General features: G+C 41.5%; 1 protein-coding gene across 4 annotated transcripts in view; it reads right to left on the reverse strand.

Moving 5' to 3' along the window:
- The window catches only part of SPATS2L (spermatogenesis associated serine rich 2 like), a 147064-nt gene that overhangs the window by 18291 nt on the left and 101387 nt on the right, over positions 1-27386 (reverse strand). For all 4 annotated transcript variants that reach the window (XM_040069701.2, XM_040069703.2, XM_040069700.2 and 1 more), the window contains 5 exons: positions 13543-13651; positions 10062-10111; positions 9403-9643; positions 4607-4807; positions 4060-4195 (listed from right to left, as the gene is read on the reverse strand). In XM_040069701.2, the coding sequence (XP_039925635.1) occupies positions 4060-4195; positions 4607-4807; positions 9403-9643; positions 10062-10111; positions 13543-13651 (737 nt within the window). The remainder of the gene's footprint in view (positions 1-4059; positions 4196-4606; positions 4808-9402; positions 9644-10061; positions 10112-13542; positions 13652-27386) is intronic.

Below are 27386 nucleotides of genomic sequence, written 5' to 3' on the forward strand. Positions count from 1 at the left end.
TCCTTTTAGTTTTCCATATGACTGTACGAATGCCCAATATGTGAAAATTATTTTCTGGCAAGAGGTGTTACAGGGAACTGTGGCTCCTTTTGTGCCCTACACATTTCACTCAGATTTCCTGGGGCTCTCCTTTTATCCCCAGCATGGTTATTCAGTCACTTGGTGGAAAAGAAGTGAGAACAGAGTTAATGCGTGTAGGTTTTAAGCGTGGCAACAAATGTCTCAAGTGCATTCTAGTGAGAGGAGAGGTCATGTAGCTCTCTTAACTTTTCCCTGGAACTTAAGGACTATTTGGTAGCCTTCTTTTCTGTGCTCCACACTAACATGGGATGTGGCTATATTCTGATGTATTTTATATCCCAAGTAGCAAGGGAGCACTTCATGTTCTTTCTCGCTCACACTAAGGTGAAAACCATTCCTGAAAACCACGCACCAAAGCTGAATGCAACGAGGAGAAATACTGGATCAAGGAGTACTACCAAGAAGCTTTTTTCTCCTAACTTTCAGGTGCACGTGAGCCTGAGGAACACAGCCCTTCGGCTTGCTTTGCCGAGTGCTCTCACAGACTTGGGAAAGCAATGTCACAGAAAACCCAGCAAGAGCAGGGGTGACCAGAGTGCTGGATCAGAGTCCACTTGAGACTGCAAAAGACTTCTTGTGCGGCAAAGTGCCCTGCCTGGTCCAGCCCACGGCTTGTAAAGTGCTGTAGTGTCTTCTGGGATGAAAAGAACTGAATAAATGCGAGCTGTTATCACTACTTCAGAGCACACAGAGAATTACTCCAGTTAGCAGAAACTTCAGTGAGGCTCTTTAGGAAGTGAGCCCAATGCAATGTTTTTATATAAACATCTTCCTGGGATTGTTATTTGCCCCATTTTACTACAAAGTCAAAACTGAAGCAAGCATTGCATTCTCCCCCCTAGCTTTTACAGGGGTTCACAGCACATCTGCTCCCTAGCACTGTTTTGCAGATTGGGAGGGTATGCAGTATTTTGCAAAATGATAGATGACTGTTTAAATAGCAGTATAGTACTCCTGTTCAGGAGTAACTTCCCTATTAGGCCAAGCTGTGAAATAATGAGCCAGACAGAAACACGGATTTTCACTGGCAGCTATCACTCAGTAGTTTCTGCTATTAAAAAGAGTTCTTGTGAATGCTTCTGCTGAAGCTTTCAGGACATCTTAGGCCACATGTGCTATTCATTTAACTCCATAATAATGGTTTTGTTTACTGTCTGGAAGTAAGAGGAAGACATATCATATTATCTTTGCATTCTTCATTCTTTCTGTAATTGGTAAAATAATGGGAAGGTTTAAAAAACCAAAACAGATCATCAGAAAGTCAAAAATATTACTGACTCTTGCAATGCAGTTTTGATTCTGACCTTGATAGCAATAAAGGACAAAAGTGATCTTATATCCTATAATCAAAGGAAGAAAAATAAACCCAAAAGAGACAAATTAGTATGTGTTTCAGGATTCATCTGCAATGCAAGTTAAAAGCTTCTGACTGAATTTGGCTTCCCTAAAACCCCTTGGGTGGTGACAGCTGTGTGTAACAGGAAGGGGTTACAGTATTGAGCTCATTCCAGTATTCCTGGCAGTTCTGAACACAGACAGCACTTGGTGGCTGTTGTTGTACCTGCCCACACTCCAGCAGGAACTGGGAGAGGAACTTGGAAAAAGCTTTGGAATCACGATCACAATGGAGACCTGACATCATGCTCTTGCTTTGGTCACTCCATAGCATTCTGGGAGCAACAGTTTAGCTGAATTCCTTCATTTTTCCATGACAGGCAAGTTGATCATGTCCCAGTGAAACTCCATGCCAAAGGAGGGTAATAAATATGCTCACTTAAAACCTTATCCTCCTGCTAGCACTGGGGATGTTTTGTTCAATTCTGGAACGAGGAAACTCCCACGTAAATAACACACACTCAAGTGTGCGGCTCAGAAATACAATGCCATCCTTGTAGGAAGTCTGAAGCCATATGTATCACTGGTTCAGGTGATTTCTACCCAAATCCAGTAAATCTACAGCAGCTGTCAGGGATTTTTTGGAAACAAGGCATTAAAACAGCTGTGCCCATCTTCCTTAAAGTTCTGGCCACAAGATCATATGAAATATCACAAAACTCTCTTTAATTTCAGCAAAGAAGGTGTTAAGTCAGGCAGTTTACTGTTTAAACAAAAAATCCCCTTCATTCATCTGAAGAAAAACCTAAATGTTAGACTTATGAACTGCCAAAAGCAACATAGCCAGCACTAAGATTTCCATAAACAGCTCCTGACATTGTACTGTCCTCGTTGCAATGTTTTGCTGAGGCACAAATATTCAGACCACAGATCTGTTACACTCTAGAGCTTCCAGCAGACTCCACTTCAGTAATTTAGGCACTGAAGCTGGTAGGAGGCAAAATGAAATGAAGCCTATTGAAAAGTTTTCCAGGCTATTTTCATCATTTTAAGTACTTGCATTTTACAAACTCTTTTGGGATATTTTAGTATTAGGCAACACACTTTACTGTTTTTCAAACTAAAATATGAATAATGAAGAATTTCAGTTCTGAACTTACTACCTCCCTGCCCTTTTAGATCAGGACAGAATTCTAAGTCTGTTCCATGACCAGAGTGACAACTGCTTGAAGACTGAATTGTCTGTGACTGCCTGCAGCCAAGGTGAGACATGTGATGTAAGGTATTTTTAATGCTGCTACCAAAAATAAAAAAGTGAGTGTGAACTACAGAGCAAATGAGATTCAACTATAGTTTTCTCAGAGAAAAGGTCCCCTCTGAGAACTACCAAAAAAAGGTGCAAGGAGTTGTTGAACTCAATTTTTCTATCCCAACAGTCTTACTACATTTAAGTTCATAAGCAAAAATCACTGTAATGGCTCCAGAACAATCCTGACAATAGTACCAAATTTAGTACAACGGGTGATCACAGCTCATATTCACTGGAGAGACAGAAACACAGCTCTCCCTGCTATACAGTAAAGTACACTTTTACACACTGGGCTCAGTGAACCAGAATCTTCCCCAAAATCAGCTCAGCAGCACTTGGATTTTCTGCCCATACAGAACTGGAGCCCCAGCAGCCCTAAAGTTGCTTTAGATGCACCTTTGAAGACAATGAATACACCACTGAAGTCCAAAGTTAAACTTCTGCCAATATTACTGCTCTTTATAAGATATGCTCATAAAAATACTGACAAATACAGTGACTGAATTAAAGGGGAAAAGCTTTTATCTCTTATTTGTAACCAGGTATTGTACATTTCAACATGATTTCTTCCATTTACTTCAACACTGTCTAATGCATAGGTTTTATATGACATCTATGTTTAACCAAGGCCGAGTGAAACTCAAAGCAGAAAATACTTTTCTATGACAAGAATATACCAAATATACAACTTGCTACTACAGCAATTATTTCTGCTATAAGTTTTGAAAGGGCATAGGTATACAAGCTGAAGCTCCACAGTAATCAAAATTACAATGGAAAAAATAGATTGAAGACATAAAATAATGAGGAAGAAGAATGAACTAGAGATGCAAACTGGAAATTAAATGATGGATGGGAAACTGAGAAGGAACTATGAGGGAAAGTTAAGAGAACAATGGTAGGATAAGAAGCAAAGATGATGGGACATGAAGAGACAGTAAAGGACTGTCTGCCAAAGGAGATAAGATCAAAGATGCAGTATAGAAAGAAGAGATTTAAAGAAGGTAAAAGAGTATTCAGAAAATCCCAGACAGCTCTCATTTGCTCATATATGTTGCCACTGAATCTGATACAAAAGAATTAGGTCAAGATGGATAATTTAGGAGTAAAAAAACTTGAGTGTTTTTTCAAAGAACTTTATGTATGTATACAATATATGCATATATTACTTCCTGGTTGGTGAGGAAGGTTGCTTAATGGCACCATGTTTTTTTAAATGAAACCAAATGCCACAAACAAAGAGAGTGTAAGTGACCCCTCCCCACTAATGCCAGTGGCTCAATTAGTCGCTTTTCCAAGTGGAGCTGATGGCTCTCTGCAGCTGATTTACCTACCAGCTGTGTAATTCTGCAAAAGCAGCTTTGATCTTCTTCACTGAATTATCCACTTCCTCTTTGATCATCACACGATATCTGGTTAGAGAAACAGTGCAACGCTGCAAGTCTTTTACTGACTTTTCAATGTTTGGCCCTAAAATAGAAAACAAAAATTGCATGGTAGTCAGAAAGTTGGGTTTAGTTTTTCTGAATGAGGCACCAGGAATAGTTCAACATATTATTTGCCCAGATTAGAATCAAGTGGTTATTCTACTGCAGTCCATAAATCCAACTTTTCCACAGTCCCTCCCTAATGCTCTTCAGTTTCTAAACATGTTTGCTGAAACGCACCCCCCAAATCAAACAAATATTAGAAAGGCATTATTAGTTCAAATTATTCAGTTTAATATGTTAAACAGACCTTAAATAGTTTTATTCATGTTGTTATAATTCTGCTCATACTTTCCAACACGTCTCTTTTTAACTTATGTGAATTCAGGGTTTTTTTCCTAGAGGCCTCAGCTGTTTTTGACCTCAGAACACAGCAACCAGAGACCCAATTTACCTCTTTTTTTGAGAGAATCATCTGTCTTTGTCTCAAGCTGGGTTGACGCATTGGGTGATTTAACTGAGGAAGATTTTGACTTTGGCCTGCCTAGGTTACACTGGAGTTGAACTGATGACTGAAGGAGCTCATGCTGTTCTACTCCATTCATAGTCTTTGGGTTTGATTCCACAGATACTCTCTGACGCTCTCGTTCTCTGTCTGCAAGAAAGCATTAAGGAGGAAAACAAGGAGATGTAAGATTAAGAAAGGTATGAAGCCTTGCTATTAAGTCAGAATGACTTTATGGTGTTCCCCTGGCACACATTCTACAGAACCGCAGAGAGCTATGACAACAAATGAAACTGTTTGGTAATCAAACACTAATTGGAACACTTCTTTATTTCAACAGTGTATAAAAGAAAAACTCAATTTAAAAAAAATCAACTCTTTCATGCCAATAGGGAAAATACCTCACAACATAAGAAGCATACTACCAATTATAATATTTGCCCAAATATGTGTGTGTGTATATATATATATATATATAGCACACAAAAACAAAAGTTCCTAATTTTATCAGCATTTTAAATGCACTGATTAAACATTCCTATTTGAAATACTTACCCTTGCCTGACTACAGATTTCAATCAAAAGCTGTTGCTAAAAGGAACCAAGCAGGAAATGAAAGTATGTTAAAGATTAGGCTCCTGGGTTCAACAGCTTCAGAGGGATAAGATAACAATGCCTGAGACCATTTGGCTGCCAAAAGATGACTTGGTTTCCTCTTTCCAAAACTCCAAAGGGATTCAAGAAACCAGCATCATAACAGAGGAACAAGCAGCCAAAGCATGACTGTGAAAACTGACAGGCAAGGCCAGCTATTACTGCCACTGTGAATTTTAGTTAAGGAAACAAGCATAGAAAGTGATTTGTTGTGTTAACTCATTTTTCTAATTTTTGTACTCACTTCGATGAACGAATGATTCTTCATTCTGAAGATGCTTTTTATGCATCGCTTTATTCAAATGATGATGTGTGGTGTCTGGAGAAAAGGGACTGGTCAGATTATAGCCCATGGAATGGAATAAACACTGCTGGGATTGAAGGGTATCACATGGACAGTTACAGCATATCAACTAGGGACCTCTTTCTGCCCTGGTTGGCCATTAGGACAGCTGGAATGCACATCTTGGTATGTTTAATGGTAACCACATAACACCAGAGAAACAAGGAGGAACATCAGTGCTCACATTTTAAATCAGCTCTTAAGGGCTTTAAAAGGCTGAGTCTGAAAAGAGAAGAGGTATCTTGCATAAAACAGCATGTAAGAAAGTAGTGAAAGAAGCCAAAGAAACCTGTGAAAGCAAGAAGCACCAGTGATGCAGCGCTCTGAACACGGCAAGGGTTTGATGCCAACACCGGTCTGGCACACAGTGAGGAGCTCTCCTGTGAGAGAACTGCCACTAACCCCGCTCAACCCTGGCTGCATCTCACACTAATGCAAATGGAACATTCCTTACAAATCACGGCTTTCTACTCTCAACTGAGGCTGCCCTTGCTACATAACTCTAACAGATAATTAGAAACCAGCTATCTATCAGCTAACCTATAAAGAAAGACCAGGGCTCTTCGGTTCTGTCCCTAAGATTTGATCTTCTGAAATTTGTTGTTAACCTGCATATTTTTTACTCCATTTAATTAGCAGCTTTGGCACTCTTGTCAAGACAAATTACAAACTTGACAGCTTTTTGCCTAAAGAAGGTCACCTAGAACAACGATTATACTCTAAATTAAACTTTTTGATCATCTTTTGTCTGCAGTATAGTTTGACTCTGTTCCTTCCAAAACTACATCCAAGCTGCTTTGAAACCGTGCAGAAAGATGGCCAACATAGGCTAGCGAACAGTAGCTTTGTATCCTGCGACTGAGCCTTTAAATTTGACTGAAGACAATCAACACAACTAAAAATAGATTGAGAAAGTCTGCAGCAAGTCTCTGAAGACTTGCACCAGCTAAAACACACACATAACAAAATCTAGTAACAAAGTCTCTGTGAAATACCTGCAAGAGATAAGAGTAAGAGCAGCTGCAGGTGAACTGTTACATGGTTCAGTATGTGGTGGCTTGGGACTTCAGCACCAGCCTATCGTGTGACACCTGCTGCATTAACAGTCAAGCGTGACCACACGGGCCAGTAATGGCAACAGCCCAGATTAACCTGCTCTGAAGGCTGCTGAGCTGCCATCTTCGAAATGAGTGGGTTATCTTTTTGCAGCAGCTTGCCATTCAATACCTTTCAAATCAAGTGAACCTCACAGATTCTTTGGCTGAAAGAAGGAAGCTGTATATCCCCTGAGATATAAACAGGAAGCTTGAGAGAGTCATTAAAAATCTTCCTACGTGAAAAGTAAGTATGGAAGAGATCAGGATCTGATTTTTACCGGGGTCCCTGCAAAAGCAATAGCATGGCAAGGCAGCGCTAAATCTCCTTTCGGTGCATCCACACTGCTTCTTTACGAGGCCACGTACAGAAAGAGTAACAGCAACTAAAGAGGTCTAAGAAAAAAAAGATGGAATAATGGCAAGAGACAAGCAGATCTGAAACTATGTTTCTGCCCCTAATTTTCTATGGAGAAATGCTGCATCCTCCCCTTTTGCTTCTGAAGTTCCTTCCAGGCTGCCAGGATTTTATGGCTCTAAAAGTCCTAATCTCACAGGCTGGGAGTTGGTATAGGCAAAGCTTCCACCTCGTGTTCCTCAGGGGAGGAAAGCATTAGGGACTCTCAACAGGCACCCACGATCCCCCTGAGCTGTGAGCCCTCCGAAGGAGATGGTGAAATGACGACAGTCACATTCATTTGATAGGGAAGGACCCAAAGCAAAAAGCTAGACAAGGACAGTACAAAGGAGATTACACCACAAGAAAGTGCAATATGAAACAGGTGCACTTTGGACTCACTTCAACATTTCACACTGCTTTAAGAGTCTGTAGGACTTGCTCAGAAACTGCAAGGGCACAGCTGCTGGCCCCTGAAGGATCCTGATCACTTCAGCACAAATGTAACAATATAAATATAGGTGGCTTTTGACCCTAAGAAAATAGTTGTCACACTGACTACAAAGAAAACGATACTAGTGCAACTGAAAGTGAAGAAGAAATTATTTTCTTCTCTCTATCAAAAATTTTGCCAGGAAATTATTTTACTATGTAAGGGGGAACTTGAATAATAAAGTTTCAGGTCTTCCTTTCTATTTCCTTTCCTATCTTTTCTGCCCTTTTTTTTTTTTGAAAGCTCTCTCTCCCCCTTGTTATTGAAACAGAAGAGATGTGTTTAAGTTGAAAAAAATTTGTAAAGCTATGGCATTTTCTCATTTGCCACTTGCAAAAGCAAAGAAAAAATTCCAGAAACTTTTTGCCCTTTATATGTACAACTAACTCCGAGCTGTTTCAAAGAGAAAAAAGCAGGATTCAATCCCACTGACCCATAAAAAGATCACTAACAGCATGGGCACTCTTCTTGCATTCTGTATCTGTACCCCCTAGAAAACACCCTCCATGAATAGGCAATTAAGTCTACATATTCATGCACACATCATTCAAAAAAATGCCACTCTAAGAAGTCTGATTTATACCACAAATGTTTGTGTCTTGCAAAATAAGTGGCAAAAATGCTTCTAGTATTATGGAAATGCAGAATTTTCTGGCTTATGGCATATTTTATCCTAAGTTAAGTGGGAGTCTAGCACGGGCAGGGAGTGTATCTCTGGTCCTTTGTGAGGCATCAAGTTTTTAGGACAAAATTTCTTGGCAAGTAGTTTGTTTGGCTGCTACAGGTTGCATAGTCTTCATGTAATTAACCACAGGCTGGCACCTCCAAAATCGTCCAAAAGCAGCCGATAATTAATTTCAGGACAATCATTACTCTGGCACATTCCTTTAAAATGGGGTTTTAGAGCTGTATTTGCAACCATGGGAAAAGGCATTTCAAGGAAAGGTCTTCAGACACAGGAAGCAAATACTAACAGCAGCCATAAGCCAGGCCTGTCAGATATCTGAAACGTGAAGAGCTGAAGAAACACTACCAGCACTGACAACTATTAAATATGAGCTTCATGAACTTGTAGGCAAAAGCTCTCCCAGAGCATCTGCCCCAGAGCAGTGAGTTTGTTCACACTGGTGCTGGTATAATCATATGTCTATACTTACTACAGTGAGGAAGAACTTTCTGTGCTGCTGCCCCTCCCAGCTTCACAAATGGTATCTAGATAACTAGACCCTGTGAGAAACTAAATGCACGTACTAAAAGGCCATCAGAGTGCCTTTGCACACCACAAAGGCACTCCCTTCCCTGCTAGGAAAAGCCAGTGGAAGCCTACTGTGACTAGCCTGTGTAGGGAAGATAAGAAAAAGAAGAAATGGACTAGTTTGAACTAAGCAATAAAGAAATCCAGTAATATGCCACAAGCTCATAGTGCTCAGGTACCTTTACCGCACATGAAGGACTTAATCATTTTGCTAACCATTTGACACAAGCCATTTTCTAACCCTGCATTCTTCTGTATTTCTACCTGTAATATTCTGTATCACCTGGTCTATCTATAGGAGAAGAAAGACATTTTGCAAGGAAATGGATTGCAAGATGAATAGTGTGCGGATAGAAATCTATTGGCATGACTTTGATAGTTACGTGCATTATTCTTCCAAAAAAACATCTCTACAACATCTTCAGGACAATAAAAACACCATGATCTTTACGTCAATGAAGGCTTGGCTACTGCCAGTTGAAAAGGTGCTCTCTGGCAGGTGGACTGACCTCTGATTTCTGGACACTCCAGTGCTGACCCTACAGATCCGAAGCCTTTGCTCTCAAGAGCAGTGGGTTCCAGTTTCTGATTGGCAGAACCACGGCCAGAGTTGTCCTTAGGGCATCCATTCATATGACAGTCATTTATTCGTTGAGGCTCTTGAGATGCCTTCTCAGGTCCACTGTTGTTGGTTTTAGGATCTTTATTGCCTTGGTGCTGTTTAGATTTGCTTCTTTTTCTCCTATTGTTCTAAATGGAGAAATATCACAAGAACGGAGATATCACTCAATGCAAATCGTACAAACGCAAAATGCAATCAGTAAACTGAGCACTGTAAGTGGCTGTGACTATCCAGTTTCTTATTAAAAGTGTTTCTGTGCATGGGCTGTTTTGGGATTTGTCCTGTGCCTGTCCAGGGTCTGGTTCCCACACCCAGGTACACGCGTGTGCTATCCCAGAAATTCACTCACAACACTGGGCTTAGTGAGAAAGTGACAGAAGAACAGGATTAAAAATAGTACACGTATTTGTTTCAAGTACTGTCTACAGATGTGAATGAGGTCACCTGTGCTGGAAAAGGCCAAGTACTGACCCACAGTACTGCAATTCAAGTACAGACAGCTGACAAGTGATTTAAATGCCTTGACTTTCAAGAGCAAGTTCTTACCTTCTTTTTCCCTGTCATATTCCATTCCTTTAGAACCTGAGCAGCACTGCCTAGAGAAAGGAAAGATAAAACCATTTCAACAGAAGTTCAGCTACGAAAAAGAATCAGTGTGTTCATGATCAATTTCTAGCCTAGCTGAGGAGGATTTCAATTGGTTGTGAATTCTCTTACATGGCGAGAACAAAATGGGCACTGCTGCCTTTCTTCTTCTGAGTTACCTGCTCTGATTACACTGCTTACACTGGATGGTCCACTTGGCACTACTGGCTTCTCATGGACCTCACTGCACAAAGTCATCGTGTGCCTGACTTAAAACATTAGCCTAAGACCCAGCAAAATCAACACTCAAATCTCCTGCCTGAAAAGGAAAGCATCACAGCACCCAGAGTCAACACTAAATAGTCCACCCTGACTCTAGAGCATCCGAAAGTTTTAAAAATTTTTGGTATTTTTATCACGTATTTTCTGTCGGTTACCTGTCATCTTCAGAAGACATAAGAGTATAAAAAGTAAAGAATTAGCATGTAAGAGTAATTTTGTGGACTCTAGCATAAAATCTGCATCACACAAATGCAGTAAACTTAGGCCTGACAGAAAAGAATGGTAAAAAAATATTCTCAGAAGTAATTACAGTTATACTTGAAATTCTGCCTGTCAGCCATCGTGAATTGCTCAGATAAATTTATGGAACACAGCAGGCAGAGCTTTGGTCAGACCAGTGCCTGCTGCCATGTTAGAAGAAAACTCTTCTCCTTCTAATTAACATCATAATTTTGTTCTCCTGGAGCTTAATGCTGAAAATAGATCTCATGGTAAGCACGCTGTCTGAACTGTCATCCAAGCTATTATGGCAGTATCTGCCAATAGTATTTTTAATCACCATCAGGTTAAAGGTCTTCTGCTTGCATTTAACAACCACTTTACCATCACTTCACAAATCTAGTACACACTCAATTATTAGCCTTTTTAAGTGGATTTCATACTCAGCCATTCTTCTCACTCCTTTCAGTGAAATCTTGATATTAGCATTAAGCAGAATTGCTGTTTTCAGACCACCATGAGTTGTCAACTTGTATTCAGCCAAAGGCATGTGAGGTTTTCATATGTACCAAAATTATTACTTTTCTATCACAATAAACCAGATCCAAGATTATCTGGTGAGCCTAACACACACAATAGGAAAGATTACATATCTTGCTAAGACAAATTTGTTCAATTGTGAAAAAACTTGCATGGAATCCATCAAAGCCATGTTTTATTTGCTAGGTGACATGACAATGCAGATGGAAGGCTAAGACAAGTTCTATTCCTTGTATAACTATATACATACTTAGAATTAGTTACACACATACTTATGTGCATGTAACTACAATCTCCTCTCCTAAAGGTACATCACCTTTTGACAGGTACCATGTTTCTGTATGAAGTAATCAACATTTGCTGCACATTTTACTCCATGCTGCTGAAAATATGTGATTTCATGTGACAGCTTTGTAAACTGTTTTCACAGTACAACCAACACCCTTTTTGTGTTGGCTGGTGGCATCTTTGCTTTGTTTCCCTTTGAATATTATCAATGCTGAGAGTTACTTTAGGGATTCATCCAACTAACCTCTGTTTCTTTCAAATGGAAATGCACTAACTGTCCAAATCCCACTGCCCTCATTTGAATCCACCAGTATATTTTCTCAAATACATCTACAAAGCAGCTGAAGAGACCCTCTGATTATGCTTAATCAGGTAAACTAGCATAGCAAATAAAACATTTGAACCTGTCATTTAAATCAAATTTTACCTATAGAATAAAATCCATAACAGAGGCATCATCTAAATGTCACTCCAGATATGAAACAAGACAGGAAACAAAATTTGACTATTTCTTGATTCAGCAAGTAGCACCTCAGAAGGTGACTCAAGCTTTCCATTCAGCATGGCCACCCCAACAGTTTTCATGGCAGGACTTCTCAGCAAGTATTATTTCAATCTTAGCAATTTTTATCATTCATGTGAAAAAATATTGCAATTATTCATTCTACCCACAGGGGCAGCTGCGTGGATACACGTTTTCTGCTCTTTCCAGACAGTTACAAATATTAGCTATTTTCATATACTCCCTCACAAAGACTTCTGAGCAATAATCATGAACTGGTGAAGTTCAAACAAAGATCACCTCAGCTTGGGTGTAACAGCTTGCTTTTCTTCACAACTTTATTGCACTTTGTGCAAAGCTTGTGTTTGCCCTGTATCTTCCTTACAGCAGGTGAGGACACACGGTTGTGAAAGCACTTCCCCTTTTGAGGAACCATTGGAAACAATTCATAAGCCACAAGAAAGCCACGGTAACTTATGACAAAATAAAGTGAAAGCAACTTACTGAATAGTCATGGAACAATCCTCCACTACCTTCCCCAGGACATACATTACAGGAAAACAAAATTATTATTAATTAGATGCATCACACTTTCTTTTTTCTGTGTGTGTGTGTGCAGACAAATGCAATTTCAATCCATCCCTCAGAATTTAACTGTCTGTGCAGCTGCCTGAAGCAAAAGGAGCCATATAGATCTGATGGAAGAATGTTGATACATTTATAAATAGTCCAGTTTGCTTGCATCTGCTTTTTGCATATTGCTAATTCCGAGTATATGATGATGTTTTTTGGCTGATACATTTTATTAAGTTATTCCAAATGAAATCCAAAATTATTCTGAAATAAAATAGGCATGAAGTAAACAACTTGCTGAGATAGCAAAAATGAGGCATTTTTAAGATATACAGGGCCCTCTGAGACCACCAAACTTCTGCTATCGTTTATGCAACCCCAAGCTAAAAAATTTTGAGAAGATTGCTCATGGTATGCCATTACGTCTGCAAAAGGTTTCTCACAGATTCTGCTGAAAGTTCAAAATACTTGACTTTATGTATTTACCAGGAAAGTTTTATTAAAATACAAGTGACCTTTCATTAGAGATGGTCTCATGACGCAAAATACAAACACGGATCCGGGTTTAAATGGCTCGAACTTTCAATGGAGTCTTGGTTCAGCCATTATAAATGTCAAGGCTATTTGCAAAAATTCTGATTGAGGTTTGAATGTCAATGTATGCATCAAATTCAGGGGTTTAGGGGCCTGGTTATGTGCTTCAGAACTATCCTGAATATTTCTTAGTTACTGTATCTTCAATGGTGAATAATTTCCTGACATATTACTTTAAAAAGAATGCAGAATAAAGAAGCAGGTCTGCATTAAGAATGGCTTCAAAAATGGCAGCCAGGTAGATCAGATGAACAGCCATGTCAAACTCGTACAGTGAAGAAGCAAAGATGCAGACAGGAGGATCCATTTTGCTATAATTAACAAGTGTCACACCTCAGATTTCAGAAGAACCACAGAATATATTTTGAGCTCCTAGTGACAACAAGTACTTTGGCATGTGATTGAATCCCTCCTGCATTAGTGAAAGAGGTCCCTTGTACTCACCATCCATGAAAGCTTGAACAGCCTTGTCTACATTGTTATCAAACTGCTGCAACACCAGAACTATCTCATTATTGCTTCTGTTCGGAACAATCAATCGGATTGCATTGATCTGTAAGTAAAAGAAGACAATAACGTGAATTTATCATACTCCTTTAGACTGTAAGGTACCTCTGTGCCAACGGATGTTTGTATAAATGCCTGTTACACTGCTGTGCTCACGAGCACACAGCAATGTACCGGCACAAAGCCATACCCATCCTATCCCTACCCAGCCACGCAAATAATGAAACAATTTCTTCATGATATCAAATCATGGAACTGGTAGCCAGTGATCCTGGAAACAAATCCTACTCTCACTCTCAGCAGAAGAACCAGCTTAATTCAGCTGCCAGAATTTGGCCTTTTGCTTCTTTCCTAAATGGTCTATTTGCTGCCAAGGGTCTCGACACACTCACAAATTTAGTGAGCACACACCTTCTTCAATAAGGCTCTTGCATGGCCTTGCTACATCAAAGTTAGGACTGATGGTTTTTTGGCATCTGAAAAAGTGTCATATGCATGAAAACAGTCGGAGGCTGAAACAGAACAATATAATTTCTAAAAGTTCTAGTGGCTGCTCAGCATAATTTCAGTTTGCTGTTCCATGTACAAGTGTCCAGGAAGCTTGTATAACAAAATCCTGAACAAAGGACATGGGATGCCAAATGCTTCCTTCAGGAAACTGCTGATGGATGAGGTGACTCTGGCATGCCATGCTTAAATTTCATAGCATTTGCTACTGCTGTATTGTCAGTATCCATTGATACCAAATGGAATTCAACTCATGATGTTTTAATAAAATATTTTTTACTGGAACCACATTGATCATTTATTTTCTCATCCCTATACAATATAGCTGAAAGCAAATAGTTACATGCTACTTTGTTGTTATTTTATTCTAATGCTATAAAAATTTTACTAGATCAGATAAAAAATAAATTAAACATAATTAGCAAAACAAAAACCTATGATAAAAAATGACTCTGCCAAACCAGTTTAGCTGTTTCAAATTAGCTTTATGAGCTTCCGTGTCAAGATATCCAGCATGTATTTACAATCACAAACTTGTTATTGTCCTGCAAATGTTTATCTGGCAGCCTCCTTTGTCCTCTTTCTGTGGGAATACATCCTTGATTAGGGTGTACTTTATTTACTGCATCCCAATGTCATCAAGCTAATCGTGAAGCAGTGCGGTCTTTTTATTGTACTGTGAAATATAATTGTGAAAAAGCACTATGTGAAGGTAGAGCTGTTTAAGGGAATCAGGCTGGCTCACATGGCAAGAGCATTCACATTGCCTTGTCTCAGCTGCCCAGTTAGGTGCTGCACGACAATCTCTATGGAGCCTCCACCAACGGGGACATCAGAAGGTGATTGAGAACACTTAAGTGCTCAGATTTGACCAAAAAAATCTTACTTTGCTGTAGTATGTTCACCCCACTCCTCAACCACTGTGTTTCCCTGTCCTGTATGCTGCCATAAACCAGGAATCACAGGAGGTTCTCTCAATGCAGCGATGGGACAGCGATGGGATTCCTGATGCCTGCTGGACCCAGCCTCAGAACCGCAAAAGGCTCATACTCGGCTTCAGCACATGTTAGCACAGCTACTTAGCATGATTTACTGTGCTCCTGTCCACCATCCCATCACACCCCTCTCTGCAGCTTCACACTTGCTCACAACACCTCTCAGGTAGCCTTGGGCAGTCCAAGGCGTAATTTAGAAGACAGTGGAGCTGAAGTGCTTGTCTACCTCCCAAGGACCCTTTCCCAAAGGCCTCTCATTGTCTGTCTCACATTGCCATGCAACAACTGTCCCCAGCCAACAGAGGCTGCTTTAGAATAGCTACTAAACAGGGACAACTTCCTCTTGAAGTTCATACAGACCAGGCTGACAAAGTGGACTGCTTGAACCAGCGGTTGTTGTTGCCAAAAACTAAGCAGAAAATCCTGTCTGCTCAAGTTTCTCTCCTCGGCTGACGTGCACGCATGGGGAAGGAAGCAATGAGTAGAGCTCTCAGCTATGTACTGCAGGCAGCCAAGTGAAAACTAACCTGAGTCAATAGGATGTGAAGAGAAAGCACTGGGAAAAGGAGTTAATTCATCTGTGATCGTGGGTATGGGCACGCTATTTACTGATAAACCTGCAACAAGCGTGAACTGAGCTGGCTCTGTAATAAAAGTTGGCAAAGACACTAAGGCAGAGCAGGCCACAAGCAGTCCGTTTTATGTTCAAGCTCGTAGCTCCCAAACATTTTCACCATGTGGATTACATCCTCATATTCTCACAAAAAACTCCCCTCTTCTTTCACAATCATGCGGATCATCTCTCTGCCTACTCAAAATTGCATAATCTCCTTGCGGTGACTGCTTACAGGAAAAATAGTAAAAGAAATATCTAAAGTATTCTAACCAACTTTAAACATAAGCACAAGGATCTCACATGGCTTCTAGGTCCTACTTTGCCATGAAAGGTCTGCAGGCTTCAGAAAGCACCTGGAAACAACCAAGTGAGGCTAAGAACTCACTTGGGGGATCAGGCAACTCGCCACACAGCGCACTTTGGAAACTTCTTGAAGACAAGAAGAATATATCTGTAGGGTAGAGGACATTGACACACAATAAATCAACCAAGCAGGCTATGTTTTAGACTGCAAAATCAACCAGAGACTTTCTGTTTGCACTGCGTGATCTTTGTGAAGAATTTTTTGATTATAGAAAAACCAAAACGAAAAGCTAAACTGTGCTACATCCAACTAGTACTATAATTAAATACAAAAAGGTTATGGAAACATTCTAGTTGTGGAGATAATCCAAAAAACCCCCCCAAATACAATAATCTTAGGAAAAATGCTTAACAGTACAGAGAAAATAAATTTAGCATACGACAACACTGTGGACACAGCCCTCGTTTAGCTGGACTACTAAAAAAGTTGATTTAGGGAATTAATATACTGTAAAGCTCAACAGTTCTACTGCCAAAACCCAAAAACATTTTTTTGTTGACTGTTGCACAAAAAACACATTTGTTTATCTTTCTATTTGGAAAACATAAAACATTGAGAAGTTTAATGAAGGAATTTCTCAGGAAAAAACCCATCAGATTGCAAATGAAAACATCCAAGACCTAGGAAATCCCAAATCAGAAGTTGCTTAGACTTCTTAAATCTGCTTCTCTTGTGGATGTATGCTGTGATACAGGATACCTACAAGTTAGTACTTCTCCCTTCCAGATTTGTGCAGTGATTTATGTGAGTGAGTAGATGGAAACTAAAATCTGCAATCAGTATGATGCATCAAAATTAATACACACACACACACACATAACTATGTCATACTACACACAGCTTTAGAACCAAAAGAACAGAGATCCCGAAAGGTTTTGTTCCAAAACAAAGTATTTTGTCTTGTAAACTTTTAGGAACAAAATGACCTCGTTACCATACTTCTTCTGGAATTTCAAAGACAAAGATCTGTGTTCCAGACATCACGTCTACATCACATGCACTGTTTGACCAGTGCTTTAATCCAGGATACGTTGGAACTGTTGTACACAGGCAATGAAAATATCAGCAATTTCTGGACAGAAGTTAATGACATGTGGTTACAAGTCCCAATTTGTCACCCGACAGGATATTTGGGAGCAGGACAAAGTATATGGAGGGAGACCAGGCTATATGACAGCCTTCACCTAGAAATGCAAGTTTCAAGGTCCCTGATATTCCACCCCTTAGTCCTTTAACCCTTATTTCAAATATATATGTAGATTTCTAGGTCTGAGGCTCAGCTCTGTCCCCTCATGCAAAAAGAGTCCCATTTGATTCCGGAAAGGGACCTAGTGATAAAAAAGAAAAAGCCAAAGGGAGTGATAGGAAACATGCTGACAGCATAAGCCTAGCACAAATGCACTTCTCCAACTGTAGGTCATGAGAGATCTAACACACTGTGATGAACAGAAGCGTATCAAAGCTCCAGGAATGCTTGACAAATGCAAGATGACATTGGATTTACACTGAAGGGGTCAGTGTGAGCTGGACCTAAGCACTCCAGGTATGCTGGCTGCCCTCTGGCTCACCTGCTAGCTCAGGTGATAAAACAGCCCTTGTGCTAGTACACCTCTACACCTCACCTGCTTACAAACCTCCAGCTGCTTGAGAGAAGTCCATCAATTCCCAATCCAACAAACTGTACAGAGCACATTTTTATTACAGGTGTATGATGGATGTCATCATGTGTCCTAGGGTAACTTTATGATGCCTGTATCCCCAATCGTCTGTTCTGTTTGTTCTGTATATTGAGTCCTGTGCCTTTAAGACTGGTTCTAAGAGCAAGGAGAAGCGCGGAGTTTGTTTTGAGAAAACTGCCTGACTCCTCCACATTCTTCTGCGGACAGCGTGTTCGGCGGAGGCTTGGAGAGACTGCAGGACAGAGTTTTTTTCTTTGCTTTTAGTTCGTTTCAGCTAGCTAGGGCAGAGAATTTCCCTGGACTGTTTTTTTTTCCTTTTTCTTGGAACTGTTTAAACCTGCTCTGGACTGAAAACCCAGGGGAGCACTGGGGGCTGCACCTGCGGCCCACCAGGGCCTGGACCTCGGCATTTTCCAGCAGCGCCAGAGGGACTGGGACTGAGGAGAGGCACTGAGAGAGAGCCAAACTACACCCACGGCAAAGACTTTCTAAATTTGCCATCTCACTTCAGAAGGAGAGGTTTTATTGTTTCATACTATTCATTCTTTATACTTGTATGCACTTCATTTGTTTAGTAAAATAGTTTTTTCCACTTTTCTCCAAAGAAGGTTTTGGGTTTTTTTTTCCCAGACCAGTTGGAAGGAGGGGCCACGTGGGTCTGCTTCCTTAGAGGGATCCTATACAGGGGTTTTCTCCCAAATTTGTCCCAAACCAAGACATATTTCTAACTGGCGCCCACTGCGGGGCACGAGAGAGTGGAAAAAACTTGTATTGATTATTATTAACTGCATTTTTTGGTTGTCCTTTGGGTGGAGATTAAACAATCAGTAGCCATGTTGCTTCTTGAATTCCTAATGTCTCTTAGAATGGAGTCCTTTCTGCATTTCTGTTCCCTAAGCTTTTTTGAGGTTTTAATACCTTTCTGGTCCCTAAATTTGTTTTCTTACCCAGAAATAGCTCCAATATTGTCCCTAACATACAGCTTTTACATTAAGGATGCACAAATTAGAATTGCTATTTTGCTAAGTTCGGTGATTATAGTTTACAAGAAGCTTATAAAGATACTGGAGTTTGTTCTGGGTATGTTCAGTTTATGGTTTTTTCGTCCTACCCTGCGTCCTAGTTCCAGCAGCATGTTTTGGAGATTTATCAACAATTGCACCCAGTTTGTTAGAAGAAGAGTAGGAGATGAGGCTCTTCAGCCTCTTCTTTCCTTCTTCTCTTTTGAGTCAGTTACATCACTTTTGGAGAAAGTTCGGCATCTCCTGAATGTTAAAGACACCACCTTCCTGGTATTTCACCTGGTGACTTTCCTCTATATGGTTTATAGCTTTTCTAGAATGAGTCACACACTGCTAAACACTGTAGGGCAGCAGATAGAAGCAAGGGAGCAGGGAGATAAATCAGTCACTCAGACTGCAGCCAACCCCACAGCTATTCAGGCTGCAGCTAAACCAGACAGTGAGGCTAAGACACCAGCAGTCGCTGCAGTAAAGAAAGGAAAGAAGCACACGGACAAAACCGATCGACCAGTAAACGATGATTCAGGTGAAGGATCCTCAATGCCTCCTGACACCCAGTCAGGAGTCAAACCACCTGACACACAATCAGAAGCTGAAGCAACTGATGATACACAGTCAGAAGCCGAACCAACTGATACAAAATCGGAAGCCAAATCAACTGGCACAAGATCGAGAGTCCAGCCAACTAGCACACGATCAAGAGCCCAACCAGCTGCTACAACATCAGGAGCCCAACCAACTGCTGCAAGAGCAGGAGCCCGACCAACTGCTGCAAGAGCAGGAGATACTATTGAGTCCTTTTCCCTGAAGGACCTTCGTGGCCTAAGAAAGGATTATACTCGACGACCTGATGAATCTATAATTAGTTAGTTAGTCCGTCTTTGGGATGCTGCAGGCGAGGCTACAATACTGGATGGCACTGAAGCGAGACATCTGAGATCCCTGTCACATGATCCAATTATTGACCAAGAAATGATGAGGGAGGCTAGTCCTTGCAGTCTCTGGGAACGGGTCCTGGGAAGTGTGGCACAAAGATATCTCTGTGCCGACGATCTCTATATGCAGCAAACCCAGTAGAAAACCATTGAACAAGGGATCCAGCGCTTGAGAGAAATGGCAGTGGCGGAGATTGTCTTCTCAGATGACATAAACACTCGGAACCCCGACTTGGTACCATGTACACCTGTGATGTGGCGAAAACTTGTACGACTTAGGCCACAAGAATACTCCTCTGCTTTAGCAATAATGAAGCGGAATGAGACAGAGGAGACCGTGCTTGATATAGCGAAGAAGCTACGAACATATGCAGATGCTGTGCATGGTCCAACACATGCAAGAATTGCAGCTCTGGAAACACAGGTGCGGGGATTAGCAGACAAGATAGAGAAAAATCACAAAGAACTCAAGCAGGACATTCTCCAGATCTCTGCAGTACAAGTTAGGGACTCTGGCACCACACGCAAACGTTCCCTAGATAGAGAGGGAAAAGGCATCCCACGGGCTAAGCTGTGGGTCCTCCTGCGTGAATGTGGAGAAAACATGAAAAGATGGGATGGAGAATCTACTGATGCTATGACACAACGGCTGCATGAATTGTTAGATGGCAAGACTGTGAGAGGAAGTTCCAGCAAGAAGGAAGCAGCTCCGGTTACCCAGGGAAATAAGAATAATCAGGCTTAGAGGGGCCCTGCCTCTAGCCAGGTAGAGGCTAGAGAAAACCGTGTATTTTGAACTGTGTGGATTCGTTGGCCTGGCACATCAAAACCACAAAAATACGAGGCCTTAGTTGACACTGGTGCACAGTGCACATTACTTCCATCAAGACATGTAGGAGAAGAATCTGTTTCCATTGCTGGGGTGACAGGGGGTTCACAAGATTTTACTTTAGTAGAGGCTGATGTGAGCCTGACTGGAAATGAGTGGAAGAGACACCCTATTGTGACTGGCCCAGAAGCTCCATGCATTTTGGGCATAGACTTCCTCCGAAATGGGTATTTCAAAGACCCAAAGGGATTTAAGTGGGCATTCGGGATAGCAGCTGTAGAGACAGAGGGTGTTAAGCAGTTGAATACCTTGCCTGGACTATCAGAGAACCCATCTGCTGTAGGTCTTCTGAAGGTGGAAGAGCAACAAGTGCCAATTGCCACCTCAATAGTGCATCGCCGACAGTACAGAACAACTCGAGATGCTGTAATCCCCATCCACAAGATAATCCGTGAGCTAGAGAGCCAAGGGGTGGTCAGCAAAACCCACTCACCCTTCAACAGCCCCATCTGGCCTGTGCGCAAGTCTAACGGAGGATGGAGATTGACTGTAGACTACCGTGCCTTGAACGAAGTGACTCCACCATTGAGCGCTGCTGTGCCGGACATGCTGGAACTCCAGTATGAGCTGGAGTCCAAGGCAGCAAAGTGGTACGCCACAATTGACATTGCTAATGCATTTTTCTCCATTCCTCTGGCTGCAGAATGCAGGCCTCAGTTTGCTTTCACCTAGAGGGGCGTGCAGTACACCTAGAACCGACTGCCCCAGGAGTGGAAACACAGCCCCACCATCTGCCATAGACTGATCCAGGCTGCACTGGAAAAGAGTGAAGCTCCAGAACATCTACAGTACATCAATGATATCATTGTGTGGGGAAACACAGCAATGGAAGTGTTTGAAAAAGAAGAGAAGATCATCCACATTCTCCTGAAAGCTAGCTTTGCTATCAAGAAGAGCAAAGTTAAGGGACCTGCTCGAGAGATCCAGTTTCTGGGAGTAAAATAGCACGATAAAAGGCGTCAGATTCCCACTGAAGTCATCAACAAGATCACAGCAATGTGCCCACCAACTAACAAAAAAGAAACACAAGCTTTTCTAGGCGCCATAGGTTTCTGGAGGATGCACATTCCTGAGTACAGCCAGATTGTGAGCCCTCTCTACCTGGTCACCCACAAGAAGAATGATTTCTACTGGGGCCCTGAACAGCAACAAGCCTTTGCCCAGATCAAGCAGGAGATCGCTCATGCAGTGGCCCTTGGCCCAGTCAGGACGGGACCAGATGTGAAGAACGTGCTCTACTCAGCAGCCGGGAACAATAGCCTGTCCTGGAGCCTTTGGCAGAAGGTGCCTGGGGAGACTCGAGGCCGACCACTGGGATTCTGGAGCCGAAGCTACAGAGGGTCTGAAGCTAACTACACTCCAACAGAGAAGGAAATCTTGGCTGCCTATGAAGGAGTTCAAGCTGCCTCAGAAGTAGTAGAGACTGAAACACAACTCCTGCTGGCACCTCGACTACCAGTGCTGGGATGGATGTTCAAAGCAGAAGTTCCCTCTACCCACCATGCCACCAATGCCACATGGAGCAAATGGATTGCCCTCATCACTCAGCGCGCCCGCATTGGAAACCCAAATCGCCCTGGGATTTTGGAGATAATTACAAACTAGCCGGAGGGTGAAAACTTTAGTCTCATAGATGAAGAAGAGCAGGAACAAGTGACACGTGCTGAAGAAGCTCCACCATACAACCAACTGCCAGCAGAAGAAACACGCTATGCTCTTTTCACTGACGGTTCCTGCCGCATCATTGGGATGACACGAAAGTAGAAAGCAGCTGTATGGAGTCCCACAAGACAGGTTGCACAAGCCACTGAAAGAGAAGGTGGGTCAAGCCAACTCGCTGAGCTTAAAGCTGTTCAACTGGCCCTGGACATTGCTAAAAGAGAGAAATAGCCAAAGCTCTACCTCTACACTGATTCGTAGATGGTAGCCAATGCTCTGTGGAGATAGCTAGAAAAGTGGAAAAAAGCCAACTGGCAGCGTAGGGGAAAGCCAATCTGGGCTGCAGATGAGTGGAAGAACATTGCCACTCGGGTAGAGAAGCTACCTGTCAAAGTCCGTCATGTAGATGCCCATATCCCCAAGAGTCGGGCTAATGAGGAGCACCAAAACAACAAGCAAGTAGATCAGGCTGCCAAGATAAAAGTGTCAAAGATAGACTTAGACTAGCAACACAAGGGAGAGTTGTTCCTAACTCGATAGGCCCATGATGCCTCAGGCCATCAGGGCAGAGATGCCACCTATAAGTGAGCACGAGACCGAAGGGTAGATCTAACCATGGACAGTATTTCTCAAGTTATCCATAACTGTGAGACGTGTGCTGCCATCAAGCAGGCCAAGCGGGTGAAGCCGCTATAGTATAGCGGGCGATGGTCCAAGTATAAGTATGGGGAGGCCTGGCAGATTGACTACATCACCCTTCCCCAAACCCGCCAAGGCAAGCGCTATGTGCTCACAATAGTAGAGGCCACCACAGGATGGCTGGAGACCTACCCTGTGCCTCACGCTACAGCCCGTAACACCATTCTAAGCCTTGAAAAACAAGTTCTTTGGAAGCATGGTACCCCCGAGAGAATTGAGTCAGACAATGGAACTCATTTCAAGAACAGCCTCATCAACAACTGGGCTAGGGAACATAGCATTGAGTGGGTGTACCATATCCCCTATCATGCACCAGCTTCAGGGAAAATAGAAAAATATAATGGACTGCTAAAAACCACCCTGAAAGCACTGGGTGGAGGATCATTCAAAAACTGAGAACAGCATCTAGCAAAAGCCACCTAGTTAGTTAACACCCGAAGTTCCACCAACAGAGCAGACCCTGCCCAATCTGAGTCCCTACATACAGTAGATGGAGAGAAAGTCCCAGTAGTACATGTAAGAAGTTTGTTAAGGAAAACAGTTTGAATCAATTCTGCTTCAAGTACAGAAGATCCCATCCGTGGGATTGTCTTTGCTCAGAGACCAGGCTGCACATAGTGAGTAATGCAGAAAGATGGAACCACACGATGTGTACCCCAGGGAGATTTGATTGTTAAGTGAGAACCGTGTGTAATTATCACTGTGTGCTGAATAGTACTGCCACTGTATGTAGCTGTATATTGCATATTGTTTTTATATAGATGTATGTGTGTGTAGAACTAGAATACATATTAGTTTTAGTAAATTGACAATATAAGGATACAAGGGGTGGAATGTCCTAGGGTAACTTTATGATGCCTGTATCCCCAATCGTCTGTTCTGTTTGTTCTGTATATTGAGTCCTGTGCCTTTAAGACTGGTTCTAAGAGCAAGGAGAAGCGCGGAGTTTGTTTTGAGAAAACTGCCTGACTCCTCCACATTCTTCTGCGGACAGCGTGTTCGGCGGAGGCTTGGAGAGACTGCAGGACAGAGTTTTTTTCTTTGCTTTTAGTTCGTTTCAGCTAGCTAGGGCAGAGAATTTCCCTGGACTGTTTTTTTTCCTTTTTCTTGGAACTGTTTAAACCTGCTCTAGACTGAAAACCCAGGGGAGCACTGGGGGCTGCACCTGCGGCCCACCAGGGCCTGGACCTCGGCATTTTCCAGCAGCGCCAGAGGGACTGGGACTGAGGAGAGGCACTGAGAGAGAGCCAAACTACACCCACGGCAAAGACTTTCTAAATTTGCCATCTCACTTCAGAAGGAGAAGTTTTATTGTTTCATACTATTCATTCTTTATACTTGTATGCACTTCATTTGTTTAGTAAAATAGTTTTTTCCACTTTTCTCCAAAGAAGGTTTTGGGTTTTTTTTTCCCAGACCAGTTGGAAGGAGGGGCCACGTGGGTCTGCTTCCTTAGAGGGATCCTATACAGGGGTTTTCTCCCAAATTTGTCCCAAACCAAGACATCATGATAGCAGGATGTCAGGGCAGGAGGTAACTCCTAACTTTCTCTCTCTAAACTGACAGTCCTCAAACTCAGCAAGAATATCTTCTTAATATGTAAGAAACAGATTATGCAACTAGAATCATCTGGTATTTATGACTTCCCAACAACAAATTCCTTTAAAAACCATTTAGCATCCTCAAGTATGAAAGAATGTACCAGAGCAAAAGAATCTCTTACCAGGCAATGGCAATTCATTAATGCCATTCTGCAAAGGCTAACTCAGCAGTCTACTTTATTAGATTGCCATGTATATGGGAGAAAACATTTTTTTCCTACTTACTGAAACCTGATCACAGGAGAAACAGTATTACCAGACAGACTACAGGGAAGTCAATTATTTTAATTATTTTGTGAAACATCCTGTTTTCATCCAGAGTAGATTCCCAGTGAGCTGCTGTCATCATCTGGATGCTAGACAGCATTCCGGGACACCAAGAGAATTCAGTAACATACCTTCAGAACCACAGATAATTAATGCTATTAATGTCAGCATTGGTTGAGAATCTGTCACTGACAGTAGTTAAATTCCTGGGCTTTTCCTCCTATAGCCTAACAGGAAAGCACATTACATTGTGTACTACTAAGAAAACTTTCTCAGAATTTCAGCTTACACAAGCTACTTTGTCACAGATCTAAAATATAAATCTGTGATCTTGAAAAAAATCATATACAGTAAAGAACACGAAAGACAGAACCCAGGTCCACCTCCATTTAGAGCCACGATCCAGAGCTCAAGTCCTGCTGATGTTTGCTGCAATTTGAGCCAGACTGTGTCTCATCAGGACCAGAATTCCACGGTCAGGAGGATGTTTTTATCTGTCTCTTACAAAAAATGTTGAAAGCTGCCCAGAAGTGGAATCAAAGTTGAAAAAGATTTCAAGTCCCCTCAGATAAGCTTCTGCCTCACAATAAAATCCTCAAGGTCTTATCAGATATACTTGATTATTTTTCTGATGATTACTGTTAAACATCTCAGAGAAAATTTTTGGTGCACCGCCCCCCCCCAAAAAATTAAAATTCAATGAATCAGTAACAGGTTACTCCAGAGGAATTCAGCACACAGGAAAGGATGCTGAATTCTACCCTCTCATAGTACCTTACTCTAAGTCCTCACAAACACCCATTTCACAAGACTTTCCAGGTAAATCAAGCTCAAAAAGAAACAGCCTGCCTGGAAGTTGTGACACCAGATTACCTATTCCACATGCAGAACCAAGCTGACAGGGATGTGTGTTCCTCTAAGCCCTTTACGCTCTCTGTCAAGTTTCAAATGGTTCCCAGGCAACTGTAACAACATGGACTCAATCACTGCCTGTTTGCTGCTCTGCTCCATCTGGTCCCCCCTGGCATCATCTCAAAGAGGATGTTTCTGGTGAATAAGTAACATATCCGGGGTTCAGAGAGTTTGTTTATGTATTTCTGACAGAGTGACAAATTAAACTTCTTTGCTGAAAGCTCACGGCTGTTCTGAAACCCCTGAACACAGCTGCTCTAATACCCTTGAAGTAAGTGACTATTATGGTCACTTAGACAGAAATACTCTCATTTATGCTTGGTTAGGAAAACTAATGCTGATCCACCTTCACTTTGTACTAAACGTTAAGATGGACAGATTTTTCTCTAAGTCAAGAACTAAATTAATTTATAAGTATGGTTATCAATAAACACAGACATTTCCTACTTTACTTTTACTGCATGTCAATAGCAAATTTTTATGTACACATATACATCATTCAATTCCATTAAACCCCCAATTTCTCCCAAACCCTGAAAGTGAAGTGGGAAAGAAGGGCTGCCTGCAGAACACTGCTGGTTTCCATAATCTAGGAATTTAGCATTAGCAGATGTCCTGACTACATTAAGCAAGAAAATGCATTTTAAAACCACTTAATGGCAGAATTTTTAAAAAGGTTTTGAACTTCTACACAAAAATATTTCATGAATACAATCTGACTGGGTTGCATTAAGAGGCTATTTCTTACATTGGAGATGTTTTTCCAGATGCTTTACTAAGTTCATCCTGACGAACTGAACAAGTGCCCCTTTGAGCAAAATGATGGCTTTGATCAGGTCTGTGCCTCTCTTTCTGCTACATGATCTGTTCATCACCCTGATACCTTCTGATCATTTAGTCCTAGCAATCCCCAAGAAAGTTCTACTTGCTGCAGTAAACTTCTTTAGGCACTTGTCATGGATTTATTATTTCACCCTTATCCATCAAATAGAAAGCCAGACATTCCAATATGTTCTTTCAGGATTCCTGAGAAGTTTGGCTTAGTAAGAACTATTCTATACTTGAGTGATGACAGCACCATTTACAGACATGAATCTGTGATATCCTTAACCCAAGTTAAGCGGCTCATCAAGTGACTAAAGTGCATTTTGATCAACTTTTCTGGTCTTTGAACAGTCCATCTACTTCAACACGTGGAAGAACAGCTGCAAAGGTTAACTTTAAGGAGAAAGTGAAATCACAGACTGGAAATGATCTGCTTTCGTAATGCATAATTTTAAATTTACATACTACTTCCATTCCTTCCACTTTAAATCCTACTATTTCCTTGCATGCTGACTATTGCTTATGAAAACCACTTTTATGGTGTAATGCAAACAAAACTGAGAAACCCCCCAAACCACATCTGAATAAAATTTCCTTCTTGCAGTGCTGCTCATCTGCTCCTCCAGCTCTAACACTTGAGATGACAAATGAGAAAGCAAGCCTTTCAGGAGAGCTTCAGCAAAACTTCAGCAAAAACTTCACTCCTAAGAGAATCTCAAAAGGAGAATTTTCATCTGAATGGGTATTTTGCTAATTCTAGCTGATAGCAGATGTCACTTGTTCAGACATGTTTAGACACACAGCATATTAT

Source organism: Hirundo rustica, chromosome 7, assembly GCF_015227805.2.
Source record: "Hirundo rustica isolate bHirRus1 chromosome 7, bHirRus1.pri.v3, whole genome shotgun sequence".
NCBI lineage: Eukaryota > Metazoa > Chordata > Aves > Passeriformes > Hirundinidae > Hirundo > Hirundo rustica.